Below are 20,827 nucleotides of genomic sequence, written 5' to 3' on the forward strand. Positions count from 1 at the left end.
GAGTTTATGAGGACTTAATTAGGTTAGCCGGTGAATGCAAAAGATCTCATTGCACCTGAGCATATTGGGGTACAGAAATAATTGGCTCTCTCCCATTAATAATTAAAAAACCAGCAATTGGTTAGACCAGCTTCTAGCATTAACTGAAGCACACATATTCCTCCCAGCCATCTGTGGTCCAAGCCATCTAGTGGCAATTTCAGGCAAGGCTGCAAAGATTGAATTAAACCTGAAGGAAACTGTGGCCGTTTATGCACAGGAGGTTTGGCCTTGGATTTGCCGCTCTCTAGATGCACATTTACCCCATCCAAATTCTCAAAACTCTGCATGGGGGCTTATTTTTGAGTTCTGAGAATTCGGCTGGGGAAAATGCGCATCTAGAGAGCAGCAAATCCGAGGCAAAACCTCCCGTGCATAAACGGCCGTCGTGATGTGATGTCACCCCATGGGTCAGTAATGACTCGGTGCTTGCCCAGGGGACTACCTTTACCTTTTATGGGATTCAGTGCCACAGAAGCTGGGCATGAACACAGAGAAGAGGACTGGGTTTGAGGGATGCTTGCTAGTCCTCTCAATAATGACAACTTAAAGCCTAGCAAAATACTAGTGCTCCACACAAAACATTGCATAACAACAAGCAGCCTAAACAAGCCACCGCTTTCCTAGTCCAGACCTAAAACTCAGCATAAATATTTGCACTTGTGTAACTGCCTGGGAGACCATCCCCATGTTGTGGCAATGCTAACTATGACGCACCCCCCCTTCCAGCCACTTCAATATCCCACTCACTGAGCCCGGCCGTATATGCTGAGGGGAAAAGGCATTGGCCTGAGTATATTTGTGAGGAGAATTATTTCTTCTTCTCCTCCAGTCCCACACCCGTATTTACCTCAGTGAGAAATAGGAGACAAGAGGCTTTTCAACTTAAACAGAGAAAACAGGGAAGTTTGTTAAAGAGAACTCACAGAGATTGGTTTTTAAGAAAAGGCAGAAATTTTGGAGGGAAAACTCAGAGTTAGATTGAGACAAGCAAGATTGCTTCAGAGAAATAGCTTAGATGTTCCCTTTGCTCAAGTTACTTTCAGTACTCAGTTCTCAAGCTTAGTTCTATCTTTTCAGAACTATTATACACATTCAGCTTCAGCTGTAGTTCTATCCCTTAGAACACTGGTTCCCAACCGGGGAACTAAATTAGAGAACTAAATTAAGAGAATTTAGAGAACTAAATTAAGAGAATTTAGAGAACTAAATTAAGAGAATTTAGAGAACTAAATTAAGAGAATTTAGAGAACTAAATTAAGAGAATTTAGAGAACTAAATTAAGAGAATTTAGAGAACTAAATTAAGGTCCGCGAAACAAAGTTATAAACCCATAATAAATCAATCTTTTCAATTAAAAGTTCTCTATTATAAAAATATATATTCAAATATTATTCTAAGTTTAATGTTGAACTAACAGTTATGATTAAAGTTTATTTTCAAATTCTCTGAATTTTTATTTTGAACCTTGGGGTCCCTGCACCGAACAAAAAAGTCCTAGTGGTCCCTGGTCAAAAAAAGGTTGGGAACCACTGCCTTAGAACTACTATTCAGATTCAGCTTTCAAAACTGCCATACAGCTTCAGACTCTCAAAACTCTGTCCCCAGCCTAGCTCTCTCCGACTACCCCACCTAAGTGGCTGTAATCCTCCGCACCTTCCTGATACCGGAATAGCTCCACCTCAGAGACTAATTCCCCTTGTGACTTGAGAATGGGCCCTCTCTAACCCAGTTCTCACTCCTGTCACTCCCACAGGTTGTAGTAGAAAGGGGCAAGAGTCCAGGAGCACCTTAAAGACGAACAAAAATATTTTCTGGTAGGGTATGAGCTTTCGTGAGCTGTGGCTCACGAAAGCTCATACCCTGCCAGAAAATATTTTTGTTCGTCTTTAAGGTGCTCCTGGACTCTTGCCCTTTTCTACTACTGCAGACAGACTAACACGGCTACCCACTGCGAATTATCCCACAGGTTGTGTGTGTCAATAGCTTTGGCTTTCACAGAACCTCTCAGGTTCACAGAGTCTAGCCTGGCTTCCGCTCAGTCTTGCTACCAAGCTCTGAATCTCACACAGCCCTCTCTGGCTGGTCTCAAGCTTCCACTACTTTCTCAGCCTCCTCTCAGGCTGGCTCCACGCTTCGAATCCTATCACAGCCCTCCTTGTCAGGCTGGGTCCCAAACTTCGAATGCTTTCTCTGTCTCTCTCAGCTCAGAGTGTCAGCTCTCTGGCTCCGTCCACTCTTCGCCTGTCAGCTCTTGCTGCTGGTGAACCCCTTATCCGTCACACTAACTATTATGTTTTTGCGGCAGTTCATGGAGAGTTTGTAACAAGGGGGGAAAAGTAGTAACTGGCTAGATTTGTCTCTTTTTCACTCGTTGGGTGGTTCTAATCTGCCGTGCTGGTGTTAACGCAAATATTGGTGAAACAGCAACAAGTGTAGGTTGTCTTAATGCTAAGACAACGGAGGTGTGAATACAACCCTCAAGTTGGGAAAGATATTTCTGAAAATTAGTTCAACATTAGAAGCTGGCTGAACCCCATCACAGTATGTGGTACCCTTGAAACCAACCCCCACAGTTTGTCTTCTTGTTGTTTTTTATCACAGTAATTGGCATATGCAAGCATGCAATACATTCCTTCAAGGGCCAGCCATACCAGCTCGCCCACATCAACACATCATTATAATGGATTTCTCATATGTTGCTTCTTTCAAGAGTTGTTGGAATGGTTGTGTCTTATCTCAGTCCTACTAGACTATGAAAACATCCGTTGATTCAAAGCTTGCCACTAACAGCCAGGATCCATCCACATGCCCACTATATCAGGAAATGCATGTCATGGAAAAGTAGTTCTGTCAGACTCTGTCCTTGATGCGTTTACTATAAAGTGAATATAACAAATTGCCATGTAAGAAGTGAGTTGTGCTGCTCAAGTCTATGCATATTCATAAATTAGATCCACTGAGTTCAAGGGCACTTATTATCAACTCTTATACGGAATTATTTCCCCAAGGCTGCTTCCTATATTACAATTCCTTACATAGAAATCTAGTAACAGTTTTCTGTTATTTCCCTTTCTTCTTTTTTCCCTTAAAAAAAGGTAAAGGTCCCCTGTGCAAGCACCAGGTCATTCCTGACCCATTGGATGAGGTCACATCTCGACGTTTACTAGGCAGACTTTTGTTTTACCGGGTGGTTTGCCAGTGCCTTCCCCAGTCATCTTCCCTTTGCCCCCAGCAAGCTGGGTCCTCATTTGACCGCCCTCGGAGGGATGGAAGGCTGAGTCAACCTTGAGCCGGCTACCTGAAACCAACTTCCGTCGGGATCAAACTCAGGTCGTGAGCAGAGCTTGGACTGTAGTACTGCAGCTTACCACTCTGCGCCACAGGGCTCTTCTTTTCCACCTTACTGTGTTTTTAATTGGAGTCTCTGATTGCTTTTCCCCAGGTTTGCCATTGAGTTTTGTGCTGATAAATCGTTGCCAATTTGATTTTATTCCTAGAAATTTTACTGTTAGATATCTGAATTTGAATTTAATTTCTATATTGTTGTTTTTATGTCTTGCATTTTAATGGATGTTAGCCGCTCTGAGCCCAGCTTCAACTGGCATAGAGAGTAGGGTACCAGTTTAATAATAAATAAAAATAAATAAATTATATTGAATAACGTGAAGCCCAAGTATTATTTTCCCTGCTACAAGTACACATCCCTTTTCAAATTTCTTCCTTTTAATTTATAAACATTTATCTGTCTCCAGAGAATACTCTAATTTTACATTGGCTCAACTCAGATCACACCAAATCACTGCAAAACGTAACTGTGAATTTCCACAATATCCAAAAGAACAATTCATGGGTTGAATTCAGCCAGCTTTTTAATTCCATCTTGACCAGTTCTCCTTATTACAGCCATTTCACACGGGTTTTGTCCATGCAGGCCTCATAATCTCCAAAATAGCCATTTTGATGGTCAAAAGGAATCCCTTCCTCCCTTTTTCACCAGCAGAAAAGCTGGCTGAATCCAACCCTATGATTTGCAATTGCCCAGCAAAGAAGAATCTGAGATCATGACCTGAAGCTGGCTTGGGAGCTAGATTACGCTCTTTTGGTGTTGCATCCAAATGGAGAAACTGTGGACTGGATCCAACAACTCCCTTCTGCTAAGTCAGAATTGTTCCGGCAAAGAAAGAAGCCTTTTTATGGAGGGCAGTTGTCGGATTGAACCCTATGCGATTATATTTGAAGAAAACATCAAGCTTTTCCTGGAACATCCAAACTTTCATTTTAAATAATGGGATGGAGGGCAAGGACATACAAAAGCATCTAGTATGTTAAGAAATATCTAGCTTGCTTTAATTCAGGTTTTGCTTAGTGATGATTCTATGATAAAGTAATTTAAAAATAACCTTAGCAAAAACACCAACCACACCTTTATCAGTGTCTGTATACATTCTCCATTAGTTGCAGCATTTATAGTTTTGCTGAAAATGTACACATTAAACATTAAACGGCTACAGTGCTATTAAGAGGTCACTGGTTTGCAATGCTTACATTTCTACTCAACCATTTATTTCAAGGGAATAATACATGTCATAAAAAGAAACAGGTTTTCTTTAATAAAAGTACAAGCAGAGTTTAGAAATCTTTCATTGTGGATCAAGTTTTGAAGAGAGAATCTCAAAAAGGACACATCTGAAAAGAACAACCTGCAAAAAAGGAGAGCACAGCATTAAACCAACACTCATTCCTCAAAAAGAATTTGACCTTAGGTGAGAATCTAAAGTAATTTCACACGGTGTTCCGCAGCTTTGCTCTCAAATCCCTGCAGAGTCCTCAGGCAATGTTGTCATCCTCCCAATCAAGTATCCAGCTCTATATGCATCTTCAAGAATAGCTAAGCCCAAGAGTGTTCTTATAGCAGAGCTGTCTCATGTTCTTGGGCTGGGTAAGATAAAACAGTATGAGAAGAAGAGGTTCAATGTGGGCTCACAGGAAGCTTGTCAAATGAATGGAGGAAGGTGCTGAGGGAAGAAAGAAAAAGCTGGCTCTCGCAGTGTTCCCCAGCGATCGGAGTCAATGCAAAAGCTGAGGCACACAGTCTCCTCCTGTATTGCGCTGATTGTGGAAAAGGAAGTTGGCCTGGGTCAATCAAATCACTGCCAGGCCATGGTGGTGCAATGGGTGGCTGCACCTAAATCCAGATTTGGGGGAGCACTCCCCGAGCTCAGAGTCCTTGAGGCCAGCAACCTCAACTGCAAGATGGAGCCTGAAATTTTGTAAGGAGAATGCATTGCTTTGTACAACAAGGAGGATGTATTGCAGACGATGGTGGAATTCCAGGTCCCTATTGTTTATATAAAGACTCTGAACTGATCAGGCTTGGTAAAAGGTTCAGTGACTGTCAAATGCTAAAACACAAATACCCCAATGAAGGAACATTATACTAATGTCCAAGTTAAGAGGACCCAGTGAGTTCAGATGTAAATAAAGCAAGGTGCCGACTGGAATTCTTTTTGGCAAAGGCCTGATCACAGAATTTGACTTCAATGTTCCCTTCACTGAATGCTTCCCTTCTGCTCTCATCGGAGTAGGTGGGCTCTCTCTTACAGACACCTTCCTTGCGTTTCAGCGCTGTAATTCCCAAATGTCCATGTCGCCTGGAAGGAGACAGGCTCTGTTTCATAATGCAGAAGCAGATTGCAGAGACGAAGTTTTTCTTGAAGTTCTCATTCATAAAGGCATAAACAATGGGGTTGCAAATGGAATTGGAAAATCCAATTATCTGAACTATACCAAATACCATCTTAATGGTGACATCATCATACTCGCTTTCAAAATTACCTAGAAAGAGGGAAATATATTATAACAAGTAATTTAGACCATACGAACATTATTTAGCCCTCTTTGAAGCTTCAAGGCATCCCATTCTGCATTACAGAAAGTATTTCTTTCCAGCTACCCATTTGCATCAGAAAAATAAGATACTCTAATTTATCTAGAACTAAATAAAATGTATCCAAAGGAAAAATGCAAATTCACAAAGAAAAGCTATACCATTAAGTCTGCATATGCTACATTCACAGCAGTGTGCACATTGAATAACTTCTGCCCATGTAATTTCCCCATCCTTACAACTGCAGTAGAGAATGAATCATCTGAACATATAGCTGACTGCTTTAACTCTGTGGTTGGTAACATGAGAGGAGCCAATTTATGAGCGCTGTTTGTCACCATCGAGCTGCACACTCAAATGTGACCAACAAAACAGGAATCCAGGGCTTGAATCTCAATAGCTCACATTAGGCACCATGCTATCAGTAAATGGGCTATAATCAACTTATACTGCTGAGGGCAGCAAAACTAAATTTTCTTAATAAACTGGATTCACCAGGGCAGGAGGCAGAGCCAGCCTCCGCTTCAATGATGTCCCAGAGTTTATTCCTTTTTATATTTGTTCATCTTCACCCTCCATTCTGTGCAAGGGCAGAAATGCTCTAACAGAGCAGCAAGGATAATGACAGTCATCACCAAAACCAATCTATCAAAACTCTTGACACAGTAACAGTATGATGGCAGGATCACAATAGTGCAGGGTTAGAGAGAATCCAGGGAATTCATGCCAGAATCCCAGTGAGAAAGGCAGGCTATTAATTCCATAAATATGTGACTGCTTCATCATCCCATTCAGCGTGGTGTAGTGGTTAAGAGCAGTGGTTTGGAGCAGTGGATTCTGATCTGGAGAACAGGGTTTGATTCCCCACTCCTCCACATGAGTGGCACATGCTAATCTGGTGAGCTGGATTTGTTTCCCCACTCCTCCACACGAAGCCAGCTGGGTGACCTTGGGCTAGTCACAGCTCTCTTAGAGCTCTCTCAGCCCCACCTACCTCACAGGGTGTCTCTTGTGGGGCAGGGAAGGGAAGGTGATTGTAAGCCGGTTTGAGTCTCCCTTAAGTGGTAGAGAAAGTTGGCATATAAAAACCAACTCTTCTTCTTCTTCATTCAGCTTTGTATTACAACTCCGCATTCAGTGTTTTAGTTACTGATAGCAACAGCAAAATCCCTGGTAAACTAACAATTCATATATTCAAAGCAAACTCCATAATCACAATGAACTGCCACAATCTAAAGATGAGGTCTGGGAAAGAACACACTATTCTTCCAGAACAAAAAGAACAGAAATGTCAGTGGTAATTTGAGCAGCATACTACAGATAATTTTTTTTGATCACTGCAATTTCAGAAGACTTATTTACTCACTGTATTCTATCATCATGTGAATTACATGAAAAGGAGCCCAGCAGACTGCAAACAAAACCACGACAGTCACCATCATAATAATTGCTCGTTTCTTCTTCCTAAAAGAGAAGAGACAGCTTGTATTGCTAATTTTAGAACAAGAGTCAGGACAGATAATAGTGATGGGGAAGGATCTCAGATGTGAGATTGTTGATCTGCTAGCCCATATATGTAACATCACTAAATTCAGCAACTGTACCAGAAGACTGGAGAGTAGCAAATGTTATACCAATTTTTAAAAAGGGGTCCAGAAGGAAATGAGGAAATTTCAGGCCAATCAGCCTAATATCTGTTCCAGGCAAATTAGTAGAAACTATAATCAAGGATAGAATTATTAAGCACATCGTGAAAAAGGCCTGCTGAAGGAAAATCAGCACGGCTCCTGCAATGGGAAGTCCTGCCTCAGCAGCATTTTGGAGTTCTTTGAGGAAGTGAACAAGCATGTAAATAATAGTGACCTGGCAGACATTATATACTTGGACTTTCAAAAAGCTTTTGACAAGGTACCTCACCAAAGACTCCTGAGTAAATTTAGAAGTCATGAGATAAGAGGACTAGTTGTCTTATGGATTAAAAATTAGTTAAATAACAGTAAGCAAAGAGTTGGAATAAATGGACAATTCCAAGTAAGTAGTGGGGTCATACAGGGATTAGTACTGGGGCTGGTACTATTTAAATTAATTTATTCATAAATGATCTGGAACTAGAGGTGAGCAATATAATGGCCAAGTTTGCAGATGAAACAAAGTTATTTAGAATGATGAAAGCCAAGGATAGATGTGAAGAGCTTCAGGTAGTCTGTTGTGTGGGAAGGAAACAGGGTTACCAACTCCAGGTTTGGAAATTCCTAAAGATTTGGGGAGTGGAAATTCCTGGGGATTTGGGGGGAGGGTGGGGCTTGGGGGAAGGGACCTCAGAGAAGTATAATGCCAAAGACTCTACCTTTCAGAGCAGCCACTTCCTCCATGGAAACTAAGGCTGCAACCTCCAGGTGGGGTATGAAGATCTCCCAGTATTACAACCGAACTCCAGATGACAGAGATCAGTTCCCCTGGAGAAAATGGCTGCCTTGGAGGGTGGAGTTCATGGCATTATACCCTGATGAGGTCTCTTCCCTCCCCAAACCTACAGGAATTTTCCAATCTGGAGCTGGTGACCCTAAGAGGGAACTGATCTCAATATCAAAACCTTTATTGGCATAAAATAAATATATACCTATTTAGGTAAAAAGAAGGTTTTAAAACTAAAGTGGGACTCTTACTTAAAATCATAAACGTGGATTAGAGTAATTTAAAATAAGTCCCAGGAAGCTGGCTACCCCTGCAGTAACCTGAGAATGACTATCGCTTAAGAGAAATCTGACTAGCTCCTTGTCTGTGCCGCTGGGACTGTCTTTCAAGAGGGGTTCAATGATCTGTTCGCGAAAGGGTGAGCCATGCTCACATAGCAAAACATGGGCCACTGTTTCGGCTTGGCCATAAGCACAAGAACACAGCCTTTTCGCATGGGGGATCTTAGCATATCTGCCCCGGTCCAGGCCGTGGGAAGGATATTTAAGCGGGCCTGCATAAAAAGGCGTCTGAGGGAGGGGGAAGTCAGAGTGTGGAAGTAACCAGATAGAGAGCTCGGGGTCATGGAGATACCATAGAGTAGAGGCGAGGAAGAGCTTACAGCACTAGCAAGAAGAGATTGTTTCCTGATGATGTGATCCTTCGTTTTAGGATTCTAAAGGCTTGCGCCTCGGTTAAGGGAAGTAACGCCTCAAAGGAGATCCCTATGGATTTAATTTTATCTGTGATGGTCCTGCTCCAGAGGGAGACCGAGCGGTCAGAAAGCATATGCCACGTCAGACACTGATCTATGTACTTGGGAGATCTATTGTGATTCTAGGAGATCTCCAGGCCCCACCTGGAGGTTGGCAACCCTAGAAGGAGAGAGGAAAGCAAGGAAAGGGGATATAGGCTATGGAGGTTTCAGAACGGGGAAAGAGGAAACAGTGCGGGTGGGGAAATGAGATGTCTCCCACAAGTCCTTAAGGGTTCTCACTTGTCTAGACTAATACTGGGCATCATATCAACTTTTAACACCCTCAAAGAAATCTAGAAGGTCAGTGAGATAAACCTGCCTTTTAAAGATAGACTAATGTAGTTCCACTAGATAACATTTGTATTTAAGCATCACTGATTGTACTAACCGTGATATTTTAGACATTTCGTTCCCATGCATAGTTTGCAGAACAGAAGCATCTCCAATTCTTTTCTTAATCCAGAGCTCATAGCCAATCTTACTGTACAGCAACAGCATCAGCATAAGTGGGAGAAGAAAGAGGATGACCAATATGAAAGTTGCATATATCTTTTGATGAACAGGACTGGCCCATTCTTCCAAGCAGCAAACATACTCCTTTTCATAAAGGAAGTCATATTTATTCTGAAACACAGGAAGTAGAAAAATCACACATCACATACAAAGACAAACAAACAAAAATTGTCATTTCATAAATAAGAAAAAAGTGCATAATTTCTTCAGACATCTGTAAAGGTTTAAATATAAACTGGAATGAACCTAAAAAACTACTTTGACCAGATCAAGGCTGTTGGTCCATCTAAGCCACTATTGACCATTTTGGCTAACAGGGCTGTCAGGCAGAGGAAACTTTGCCATTCCGGCTACCAGACCTCCTTTAAACTGGAGATGCCATGGATGGAGCCAGGGGCCATATGCATGCAAAGCACATGCTCTACCACTAAGCCAGGGGGGCATGCAGACACATATACCTACCCATTTCCTACCCATTGGCCTACATGGTGAATCTGGCTTTTTCTCTCCACAGTTGGCCCCTTGAGGGCTTTAAAGCACAACATGGGTTTCACATGATCTAGCTCCATCAAATTCCATTTTGTCTGGCCCTATGTCTAGGACAGTATTGATCCTAACGAACCAATTAATCTTGTGGAAATCAAAAACCATTAGTGCCTTTACTTGGGGATTCGCACTAGGGAAAGTCTGAAAATTCTTAGAAGGAATACACGCTGGTTCATACACACTGGTTTTGCCATGTGCTAGTATTTTTCTACTAGACTATAAACAGAACATAGTTAATAAGAAATTGCAAAGGTTTAAAAAAAAACATTCAGAATTCCAAGCAGTTAAACTAAGAGTTAAACCAGATTCTAAATAACATAATGCATTAAAATGTACTATTAGTCACCACAGTATTTACAGAGACAACAAAATCCTATAGAATTCAAGGTTAGTTATTTTTCATGCTCTGAGATGTTGTTTGTTCTGGGAAGTATACCATTAACAGGAAAGAAAGCTAATTTACTTGGAATAAGTAGGGGAATTATAGCTGAAAGTACTTATAGTGGGAAAGAGAAGTTAAATAGATAACAAAGATAATACTGTTGTAGGAAATGCGTGGGAGTTGTGCAGGATCATAGGATTTCATTTAATTTAATTAAGAAACTTTCATTTTAAACTCAATATTAATGGACATTTACAGAAGATTTTTTCCTCAAAAAGTGTACAAAAGTGCATCCAATTTTATGTTTCATGTTGCTGTTGTCACCAGTATAACAATGTGCTGTGATTATGAGTATTAGCAAATTCTACCCTCATTCTGTTCTCAATGACTAGCCCTTTTCTTCTCAATCCTTTTGTATAATAACCTGCTTTTCTTCTTTAAATGAGTATCAAGTTTCTTAGAGCCTTAGTGAACTCAAATGCTTGTACCATATTTTGTGTCAATTTGGTTGGTCACAATAAAAGGTATCACAAGGATTTTGTTCTTGTTTTGGATTTTACAGAATCGTCAAGGGTACTCTCATAAAATTATAATTTGCAAAGGATCTTAGATGGTCTGAGGAGAGGTTTCTTTTCAGCTTTCATAAATCTGCTGCTGCTCCGTTTCTTCCTTCTACAGTTTTGACTTCAGATATAAAAGCAAGGAACTTTTTCATAAATATCACAGTGTTAGTTTTGCTTTATATTTCATGTGGAATATGAAACAGTCGCTCGAGGCAGAATGCAAACATACCTATGCATAAGTCCAGTGTTACCTGTTCTTCCAAAGGATTGGCTCTCAAAACAGCTTACAATTCAAAGCCATAAAAACACACAATACAAGTATTGGAACGTTGGGCAGATATATATTTATTTATTCTGGGAGAAATGTATATTCAGATAAAAACAATTGTTCTCACTGAAGCCATTTGCAGAACTCTGATGATACAGAAGCAGAAATTTGATTTCTTATACAACAGAACCTTTGCCTAAGCTGGAGAGATGATATTCAGTGCTGGAAATGATGAACAGATGGCACCATCTTCCTTATTCCAAATCCTAAGCATTCAGTTCTAGTTTTCTCTCTTTAACTTCCTGCTAACCCACCCACTATAGCTATTACTATTGTGTGCTTCCCCCCGCCCCCCCATCTCAGTAACAGCCTTGAGGAAGACACACACACACACCCTCTCCCTGGATGCTGACAGTAAGGCGCAGGAAGGGTCTTTTTCATTTAGTCCAAGCTGATGATTGGTGACTCAGGCTCTCTCCTCTCTGATCTTCCTTCCTTCCTGACAGCAGCGAGGTGGTTTTGCAGGGGGTGGGGAGCAGCAAGGATTAAAGCCCTCTCCCCTAGTCTCCTGCTGACCCAGCTGCTGCAACTGATCATTCCCATGTACACCATAACCCAGTGGCCGGGGTGGGCAGCAACACTCTATTCCTTGTAGGACAGTATTTGATTAGGAAAGAGGCTTGGTGAACTATGGATAAAAAATCAAGGTGAATTGAAAAGACAGTGCTTATAAACTCACCTTGGTATTATTTTCCAGCCAAAGGCAATAAATAATTACAACAGTCATAGTTAACCAGCTGCTTGACTAGGCAAAGCCAGAAGAAAATTATTTTCAAAACGCAGTCTATAAATCTAGTGACATATCTTGTAAATCCCTCTTGTCTTTCTTAGTAGCCACTCTAAATTGTATCCTATTGTTATTCAAATTTTTCCTCAACAGATACAATCCCTATTTGCATGCTTCCAACACCCATTTCTAATATCACATTTTACAATTATTTCATGTAAAACTGCCTACAGCACAGGGCAGTGATATCCTGAAGGAGGGGAAGTCTCTACTCATATGGATACTAATTGGCATCAACACAATAATTGGGGCATGAAAGCATAAATATACCACACACCCTACCATACCTCCAGTCGCTGCACATGCCACATAGGAGACCCAACAATAGCTGCCACCAACCAGACTATGCCTGTAAAAGAAAGAAAAAATAGGTAATGTAACAAAAGGGAACAGAAAATTAAAGTAACCCACTCACATTTTTTTGTTTTAATATGCCACATGACTATATGGAACATACAGAACACATTCCTGAGGGGAGGGGCAAAAGTCATTTGGAGGTGGTGTGATCCCGCACCTGCGTGCCTACTTATCATGGTATAAGGGACACTTCCACTGGTGGTGGGGGCATTCCCATTGGCGCCTGGGTGCTGTGGAGCTGCGCGGGGCTCCCCCGCTGGTGCAGCCTCTCCAAGAACTAAATCCCGGAAGAGAATGGTGATGGCGCTGGGAGGGATGGGGGTCACAGGGTGTTCCCAGTGGCAGAGCTGACGTTAATCAGCTTCCTAACCCTTTCCAGAGCTACGGTGCCTTTTTTGGTGGCGCAGCCCCGCTGTTTTCACTGGGGGCATTTTCCCCATTTTCGCCTTTTTATTTTAAAAAAAGCTTTTTTATTCTCCGTGGTGGCTAGGAAGCCTCTGAGGAGGCAGCATGGCTGCGGTGCTCTCGGCCACAGTGGATCCACCCACCCCCCACCCCAGGAATGGGCTGCCCGCCTAGATGACAGATTTCAGAAAAATCAGCTTTACTTTAATTATGTGTATGGTGGATAGTTGAAATGAAGGCAAACTGTGAAAGAGACATCCTTCCCTGTAGAAAAATTCAGAGCAATGTGCTAAACTTTTAAATTCTGTACTTCAGAAAATAGTAAATGCTGCTTCCGCAAGACAAAGGAAAAGGGAACCATTTAAAAACAAAAACCTTTAAAAAGTGCAACAGCACAAAAGGAAAAAACAACAGGTAGGTACTAACACAATGAAAAATGAATTAAAAGTCTATTTAGAAAACATATACAATTACATAGGAGAAATATATATACCAGGATACAAGTAAATCCAATAATTGCTCGCAGGAAAACATGAATAAGAAAAATACCGAATGACATTTATTGATAGTCGGCCGCAAACCAAAACGTTGGAACCCTGATGAACAACATATGTTACAGCTGCTAGCAGGATGCATCATATTATCTTCTTCAGATAAATAAATGTTTCTCTTTTCTTGAAATATGAAATGTGCTTCTTTCTCGCTTACACGAAGCCACCAATAAAATGAAGAGCTGGAGATAACCAATTTCTCTCTAACAGGCTCAAATAATGCCAGGACACAGCACCACCCACTCACCATGCAGATGTACGCAAGGAGAAAATTTGAGCAGAATTGGCCTCCTTTGGATGCCACACAGGCACTCAAGGGACACCACCCACTCCATCCATTTAAAGATATGAAATGTGCTTCTTTCTCACTTACACGATGCCACCAATAAAATGAAGAGCTGGAGATACCACTTTCTCTCTAACAGGCTCATATAATGCAAAGACACAGCACCACCCACCCACCGGGCAGATGGGCACCTGGAGCAATTTTGAGCAGAATTTGGCTTCCTTTGGGTGCCACACATCTACTCCATCCACTTAAAGAAAGCACTGCTGATGCTCATTTCATCTTCTGCCCATGTTCAAGCCTCCAGAGGTGTTTCAGGAAGGGGAAAGTCCCAGCACAACTCACACATATGCAAATCAGTTATTTTTGATGCACAGACAAGTTTGTCTTCTTTCTTTCCACAATAGTGACCTGCAAAGCACTTGGGAAAAATACCGATGCCATGTTTTGTGAAACAAGTTGAATAAGTAAGTACTTACTGGAGAAGTGGAATTCATCTTGTACATGATCAGACAAACTAGTTCCACTTGATTTATGTCTAACAATTGATTATTTATCCTTATTAAAAGTCAATGAATTGAATACTGCTGGTAGAAGCGGCTCTTTCTACATGCTGCCCTTCTACTAGCAGTTTCCATCTGTTATCCTCAGAAAAACTCTCAGAAAAACATTACTGGAGGTCAGGAAATGCTTTCAGACCATGTAGAAGAGAGTTGCAATGAGGGGAATCAGGCAAGATCATCTTTCATAGGATATACGGTAACCCCACACATATTGGAAGAAAACTTGCATCTGTATTTACCCAAAGTGGGTTATTAAAGCAATAAGAGAAGCAGACTTTCCCAGAGAGCAGCAGTCTCCCTTGCTCCCATATCCTGCAACAGTTTCATATCAAACCCATACATAGTCAATTTGCTCTTTGTGTCAGAATAGTATCAGGGAGACCCATCTTACCATGGAAGCTTGCTGGATGACTTACTTACCCCCACAGGGTTGCTGTGAGGATAAAATGGAGGAATGATGTAATCTGCAGTGGGTCCCACTAAGGAGAAAGGTGGGCTATAAATAAAATAAAGAATAAACCTTACTAAGCATTGTGTATGCTCTTCTGTTGGTGTACTGCCATTTCATTTTTAATGGATGCACAATCCCGTTATGTCTTTCTGCAGCAATGCAAGTCATTGTGAGAATCTCAGTAACAATTGCAGTGGATTGGACAAATGGCACCATCTTGCAGGCAAAGACACCTGAAATGATTGGAATAAACAAAAGTCCCAGTCAATGTTGGCTTCATCTCAAACAACAAGAAAGAACTGAAACTGAAAGTATCAGTAAATATCAATATCTTGCCTGCCATGTTTTTGAATAGTTAATAGATAATACACTCCAACCCAAGTTAAGGACTTTTAGGTCCCATTGATTTCACTGTCATTTAGAAGTGTTTAATTCTGGGTATGAAATTATGAAACAATGGAACAAAAAAAACATCTGGAAGTGGTATCACACTTTTAAAGCAGTCTATGAAGTTGCCACAAGTTCATCCTTCTAAGCCCTAGCTGAAGGTCTTGATGCAAGGGAAAGTGGTCTGGTCCTTTCCGTTCTGTTCTGCATCTCCTTTCCCACTCCCAAGCTTCCCATCCATCACTGGGGTCTCTACTTCAAGCAGAAAAAAGGACAGGACCCGGTCTACTTCTCCAAACCCGGCCCTGTTACTTGTCTATTCACAACACAAAACCACCTCCACATCCCAAGGTTGATGTATACAAGAATCCCAACTTTGAATGCTGTTTCTAGAAGGGGGTTGGCAAAACTGTCTGGAAATATGTCGTCCCTTTTCTGCTCCTCAGCAGCTATATTAAGGACGGGGAGGAGGAGTACTGTTCCTATTGAGACTCCTATCAGCCTCCATGGAAACAAAAGAGGGTAGGAAGATGTTTCAAACCATGAAGGCCTTCTGCAAGTATTCTGTGTGGAATGCCAAGCAAGTTTCTATAGAGACATCATAACTGAGACAGCCTCCATGAAAACAAAGCTTTGGTCTAGACATTGTGCTAGAGCATATCGTCGGAAACAGTCTCTCAGTGACAGGTGTCTACATGGCAGGATGGCCCAAGGCCACATTCAGGATGCAAATCCCCCAGTTCTTTATTTGTGGGGTTGGCAATAATTGTCATGAGATCACCACATCTGAGAACATCTTTTACAAAGACAAAGCTTAGGACTGGACACCCTTAACAAATCTCATGGGAGACTCTCCAAGCAGCAGACGTAGAGGAGTTAGGGTGACTGAATGTTTATTTTGGGAACCAAGAAGTGTATAAACTTCAGATCCTTACTCAGGCTGCTTCTGTACCTCTCGGTGTTCGATAAGGGGGGGGGTGGAAACCAGGAACAAACTTATTCACAAATTTTGGAGTATACAGGTTGAGTCTGGGGTCCCCATCTTGTGTAAAACATAACACCATCACACGTGAGTTGTGGGTTATGGTCACTTCCCATGTGTGCTGTGCCTGATTAGGATCAGAACCATGGTACACACCTAGAAGGGGCTTTAGGCTTAACACCTGTGCTATTTTCCCAGCCTGAAACAGTCTGAAGAGGAAAGCTATTAGGAAAATCTATGTGTATCCCAGGAAACGGGTAGGTTCCCCCGAACAGTGCCCCCAGGACTACTTCAGCTTAGAAAATGGGGCAGGGGGGACACCGAAGCCCTTTTCCACAGGCACCGTGGTTCTGTTTCTGACTGGGCGTAGCACACATGGGAACTGAAGAAAATTCACAGCTTAAATGCAATTGTGTAACGTCTAACACATGGTGAGGACCCCAGACTCTGTCACGTATGCAGTGGTGAAACCAGCTAAGCTTGCTAAGAGAAGAAAGACCTTCCCCTTCTCAGGCCTTGCCGGTAGGAAAGGGAAACTGAGCTGTTTGTATTCCAGTCAGCTTCAGAACTTTTTTTTACACTCATCCTCTCTTTACAATAGAAAGGCTTCAGCACTGTTTTGACAGGTGTGCCTATTAAATCTTGTGGGTTTAGAAAAGAGATAGAAACTGTACTCATGAAAACTGCATTTAAAGATCATATTTCAAAGCTTTAAATAACTGCATTTTTTGAAAATCAATTTATTTCTGTTGTGCTTACATTGTGTGTGTGTCAAGTGCCATCAAGTTTCACCTGTCTTATGGCAACCCCATAGGGCAAGGATGTCGAGCTCAATTGTTATGAGGGCCAGATATGACATAAATGTCACTTGGCCGTGCTGGGCCATGCCTCGCCAGCCCAGATCAGGAGAGGGGGGGGCTGCCTCAGCTGACGAGCCTGCAGTGGTCTCACCAGCCCAGATCGAGAGTGGGGGGGTGGCTGCCCTGGCTGGCTCACAGGCCAGATAAGAGTTTTCAAGGAGCTGGATCCGGCCCGTGGGCCTTATGTTTGACATCCCTGCCGTAGGGCTTTCATGGCAAAATACTTCAGAGGTGTTTGCCATTGCCTGCCTCTTCCTCGGTGGTCTCCCATATGTACTAACCAGAGCCAACCTTACTTAGCTTTTGATATCTGACAAGATCAGGCTAGCCTGGGTCATCCAGGTCAGGGAGTACTTATATTACCAAGCTCACTGGAAAAGACAATAACTGTGCCGGCTTAGGCCAAGGGCTGGGCGGTGCCCGCAGTCCTCAGACGTGCGGGAGGTATTTAGCCCCTTTCGGAGCAGGCGACAAAGATTATGCTAGGGGTCAGGGTCAGAAGTCAGAGGTGTCGTCAAAGCAGGCAGGAGTCAACGGCCGGAAAGAGTAATCAGAGGCAGTAGCAGGAACACAGAGAAACTGCACGGTTGCTTCCGCAAAGTGAAAGCATGCCTGCACTGCCTTTATCAGTCAGTGCACTTCCAAGCTAGGCTTCATCCTGAAAAGACTCAGCACCAGTTCTCTGTCTGTTTAGCCTCTCCAAGCGAGCACTCCTCCTTTTACCCTGCAAAACCACACGCTGCCGAGTCCTGATATGCCTATCAGGTTCAGGTGAGCTTGGAGGGCTGCCATTCTCAGCTTCTGCTGCAGGGGTTGGGGGAAGAGTAGCTTCTGTCTGCCCTTGTTCCATCTCTCTGTCTAGCTGTGGTTCCTGCTGAGTTGTTTCAGGCTCCTGTGCTACTGACTGCAATGGAGGTACTGAAGGCCCAGAGGCAACCTGTTCCTCCACTTCAGCTTCAGAGTCCTCCGAGTCCTCAGCTCCCAAGGCAGGGCCCATGACAATAACGCCAGGAAAAGTCGAAGGCAGCAGGAAAAGAGGAAGACCCAACACGAGATGGATTGACTCAATTAAGGAAGCCACAGCCCTCAGTTTGCAAGACCTGAGAGCAAGGCTGTTAATGATAGCACACTTTGGAGATCATTAATTCATAGGGTCGCCATAAGTCAGAAGTGACTTAGCACTTAACACACATTTTTAATTCTTTGTCTCTTTTACTTTCAGCCAAAAGCTGTTGGATGTCTCTTTAAAGGAATGCTTACTCCTGTGTTACACAATCCCCTCTTTATCATTTTAAATTCAGAAGCATTCTGCCTGGCATCCATAGAGCAGGTTCACAGCTCCATTGAAAAGCTGACAGTGAGATTTGATTTCAGCAACTTCAATCACAGAGATCAAAATAACACTAAAGGGTTATTTAGTGACATGTACGTTTTTTCTGTAGCATAGAAGCAATTTCCATAGGTCAATAGCTTCATTCCTACAGTATGTGTTTTATTAGACCTCTCGAGGACACCCCAAGACTGCATTAGCTTTTTTTGTTGCTGCATCACACTGGCTGCTCGTATTCAACTTACAGTACACCTGTACCCCAAGATCTTGTTCATACACACTGCTGCCCAGAAGTGTTTCCCCCAGTCATACCTCCTTCCATCCCTCTAATTCTACTGTAAGGTGAAAGGGCGACTCACAGAGGCTTTCTAAACCTTAATGGCGCTTTTAAATAAACATACATATGAGGCACTCCTCAGCTTAATTGCATCTCTGGCTGAAACTCAGCACACAATCTCTAACATGGCTCCTTTTTCTTCCTTTTCAAGCAGCAAGGGAACTAGACTGGGGGTGGGAGACTTCATGCTGGGTTCACTATTTGCCAAAATTGGTTTACAAAATCCAAAAAATGTTCTGGCATTTTTGAAAGTCACCTGAGTGCCAGAAATCCCAACGTATAGATTATGCCCTGTTGGGAAGAGCCATGTGTGGTCAAGTCCTAAAATCTAACTCCTGTGCAACAACACTTCCGTGGAACATAGTGTGAAATCTTAAGAGCCAGGGCTCATGTTTTTCTGGAACAATTGGAGCAGCTGGCATAGGGGAGCTTTCCTAGCCTATAAATCCTAACCCAAAAATGCGTCACAAAGCCAATTGAAGTGGGTTCCAGGCTTTTGCAATTTTAAAGATTTGTGCATGTCCGGTTTTTCCTACGTAGGTGACATACTGAATAAATTTGGAATTGTGGTTCACCAAACCAAAAAGGCTGCGTACTGGTGGTTTAGAGGACATAGTGACAAGAGACATAATCTGTGAGAGCATTGTAATCTTCCAGGGTGTTCCACTGCTGACCTAAGAGTGGCAGTCCTCAAACAGGGAGACTTCAAAGGGAGATTACAACATGAGACTGCTGAACTTGACAAAGGATTCTTATCTCACTATGGTTCTAATTTTCTGCATTACCCCTAAAGCATTTCTTGCCCTGTTCTAATCATGCTGATAATTTTTTGCATTGTATTTTTGCATCCTGACACCCCTTCTACTTGTATATGACGAAGGGAGCTTTGGCGCAAAAGCTTATACCCGGGAAATCTTGTTGGTCTCTAAGGTGCTACTGGACTCAAATCTTGCTCTGCTACTGCAAGAGCCACCTGAGACATAATCTAAGTAGACCATAGTGTAGCCCCCTGCTAAATTATAATGCTCATGGAATCATCTCTCAGCCTAACCTATTCTGAGCTCCTTGAAGAAAAGGTGCAATAAAAATGTAAGCCCTGGACTACACAGGGGAGCTCTTCCTTAGGCCAGTATCAGGAATTTGGCTTATGCTGCCATTCGGAGAAAGCAGCACAAACTCCTCCTGCATGGTCCCAGGCTTATCATGTTTACACGCCAGGGTGGGAGAGAACAAAGCTGCTCCATCTCCCACTCTGCCAGAGTAATGCAAGAACCCAGCCTTTGCCAGTTTCCAAACTTCAGATTATACATTATTGCAATTATTTGCATTGTTACTGAAGAATCTGGTCCAAGAAATAAGGTAAACAGATAACTTCGGTATACTATAGTTCACCAGCAAACACTATAACATTTTTTTCAGCTGCAATCTAAAGCAGAATCTTTTTTTCATTTTCTGACCAACTGAACCAAAAATAAATACTATCTCCTACTGAAACCACGAATGCAATTAAACTTTCACTATATTAGCAAAAGGATTTTTGGGAAAAGAATTTACTCTGATCTCTGCTACTCAGAGTTAAGAGATTAACGCAGCTCTGTTTGGATCAACAACTAGGATTGCCAGGTCCCTCTTCACCACCAGCGGGAGGTTTTGGGGGCAGAGCCTGAGGAGGGCGGGGTTTGGAGAGGGGAGAGACTTCAATGCTGTAGAGTCCAATTGCCAAAGCTAAGTCTGAAATTTCCAAGCTGTTCCAGCGAATCAAAACAAGACTTTGCACTCTTTTTCTAGGTTAAGAGAATGGCAGCATTTTTAAAATGTATTAACATATTTTGACTTATCCTCTAGAAATGCCTTAACAGTTCATTAAAGTATTAGAAACAACACAAATATCTAAAAGTATTCAGCTTTAACATATTGCTAATGAAACATGAAATGTTGTATATGAACAAGATGACTTTCCATGAAATGTCTTTTTACTATACTAAAAAAATATTCCAATTTGGCAATCCATCCCTGAAGTCACTAGGCAATGAAACTAATTTTAATGAAAAAATTCATC

General features: G+C 42.2%; 1 protein-coding gene across 1 annotated transcript in view; it reads right to left on the minus strand.

The window, feature by feature from the left end:
- Nucleotides 1-5,474: 5,474 nt before the first annotated feature.
- Nucleotides 5,475-20,827, minus strand: part of QRFPR (pyroglutamylated RFamide peptide receptor) — a 31,162-nt gene continuing 15,809 nt past the window's right edge. The window contains exons 2-6 of the mRNA XM_056855694.1: nt 14,947-15,105; nt 12,547-12,608; nt 9,529-9,764; nt 7,296-7,393; nt 5,475-5,877 (exon numbers count right to left, since the gene is read on the minus strand). Coding sequence (XP_056711672.1) covers nt 5,492-5,877; nt 7,296-7,393; nt 9,529-9,764; nt 12,547-12,608; nt 14,947-15,105 — 941 coding nt within the window. The 3' untranslated portion in view covers nt 5,475-5,491. The remainder of the gene's footprint in view (nt 5,878-7,295; nt 7,394-9,528; nt 9,765-12,546; nt 12,609-14,946; nt 15,106-20,827) is intronic.

Source organism: Euleptes europaea, chromosome 9 (genome assembly GCF_029931775.1).
Source record: "Euleptes europaea isolate rEulEur1 chromosome 9, rEulEur1.hap1, whole genome shotgun sequence".
NCBI classification, from domain to species: Eukaryota; Metazoa; Chordata; class Lepidosauria; order Squamata; family Sphaerodactylidae; genus Euleptes; species Euleptes europaea.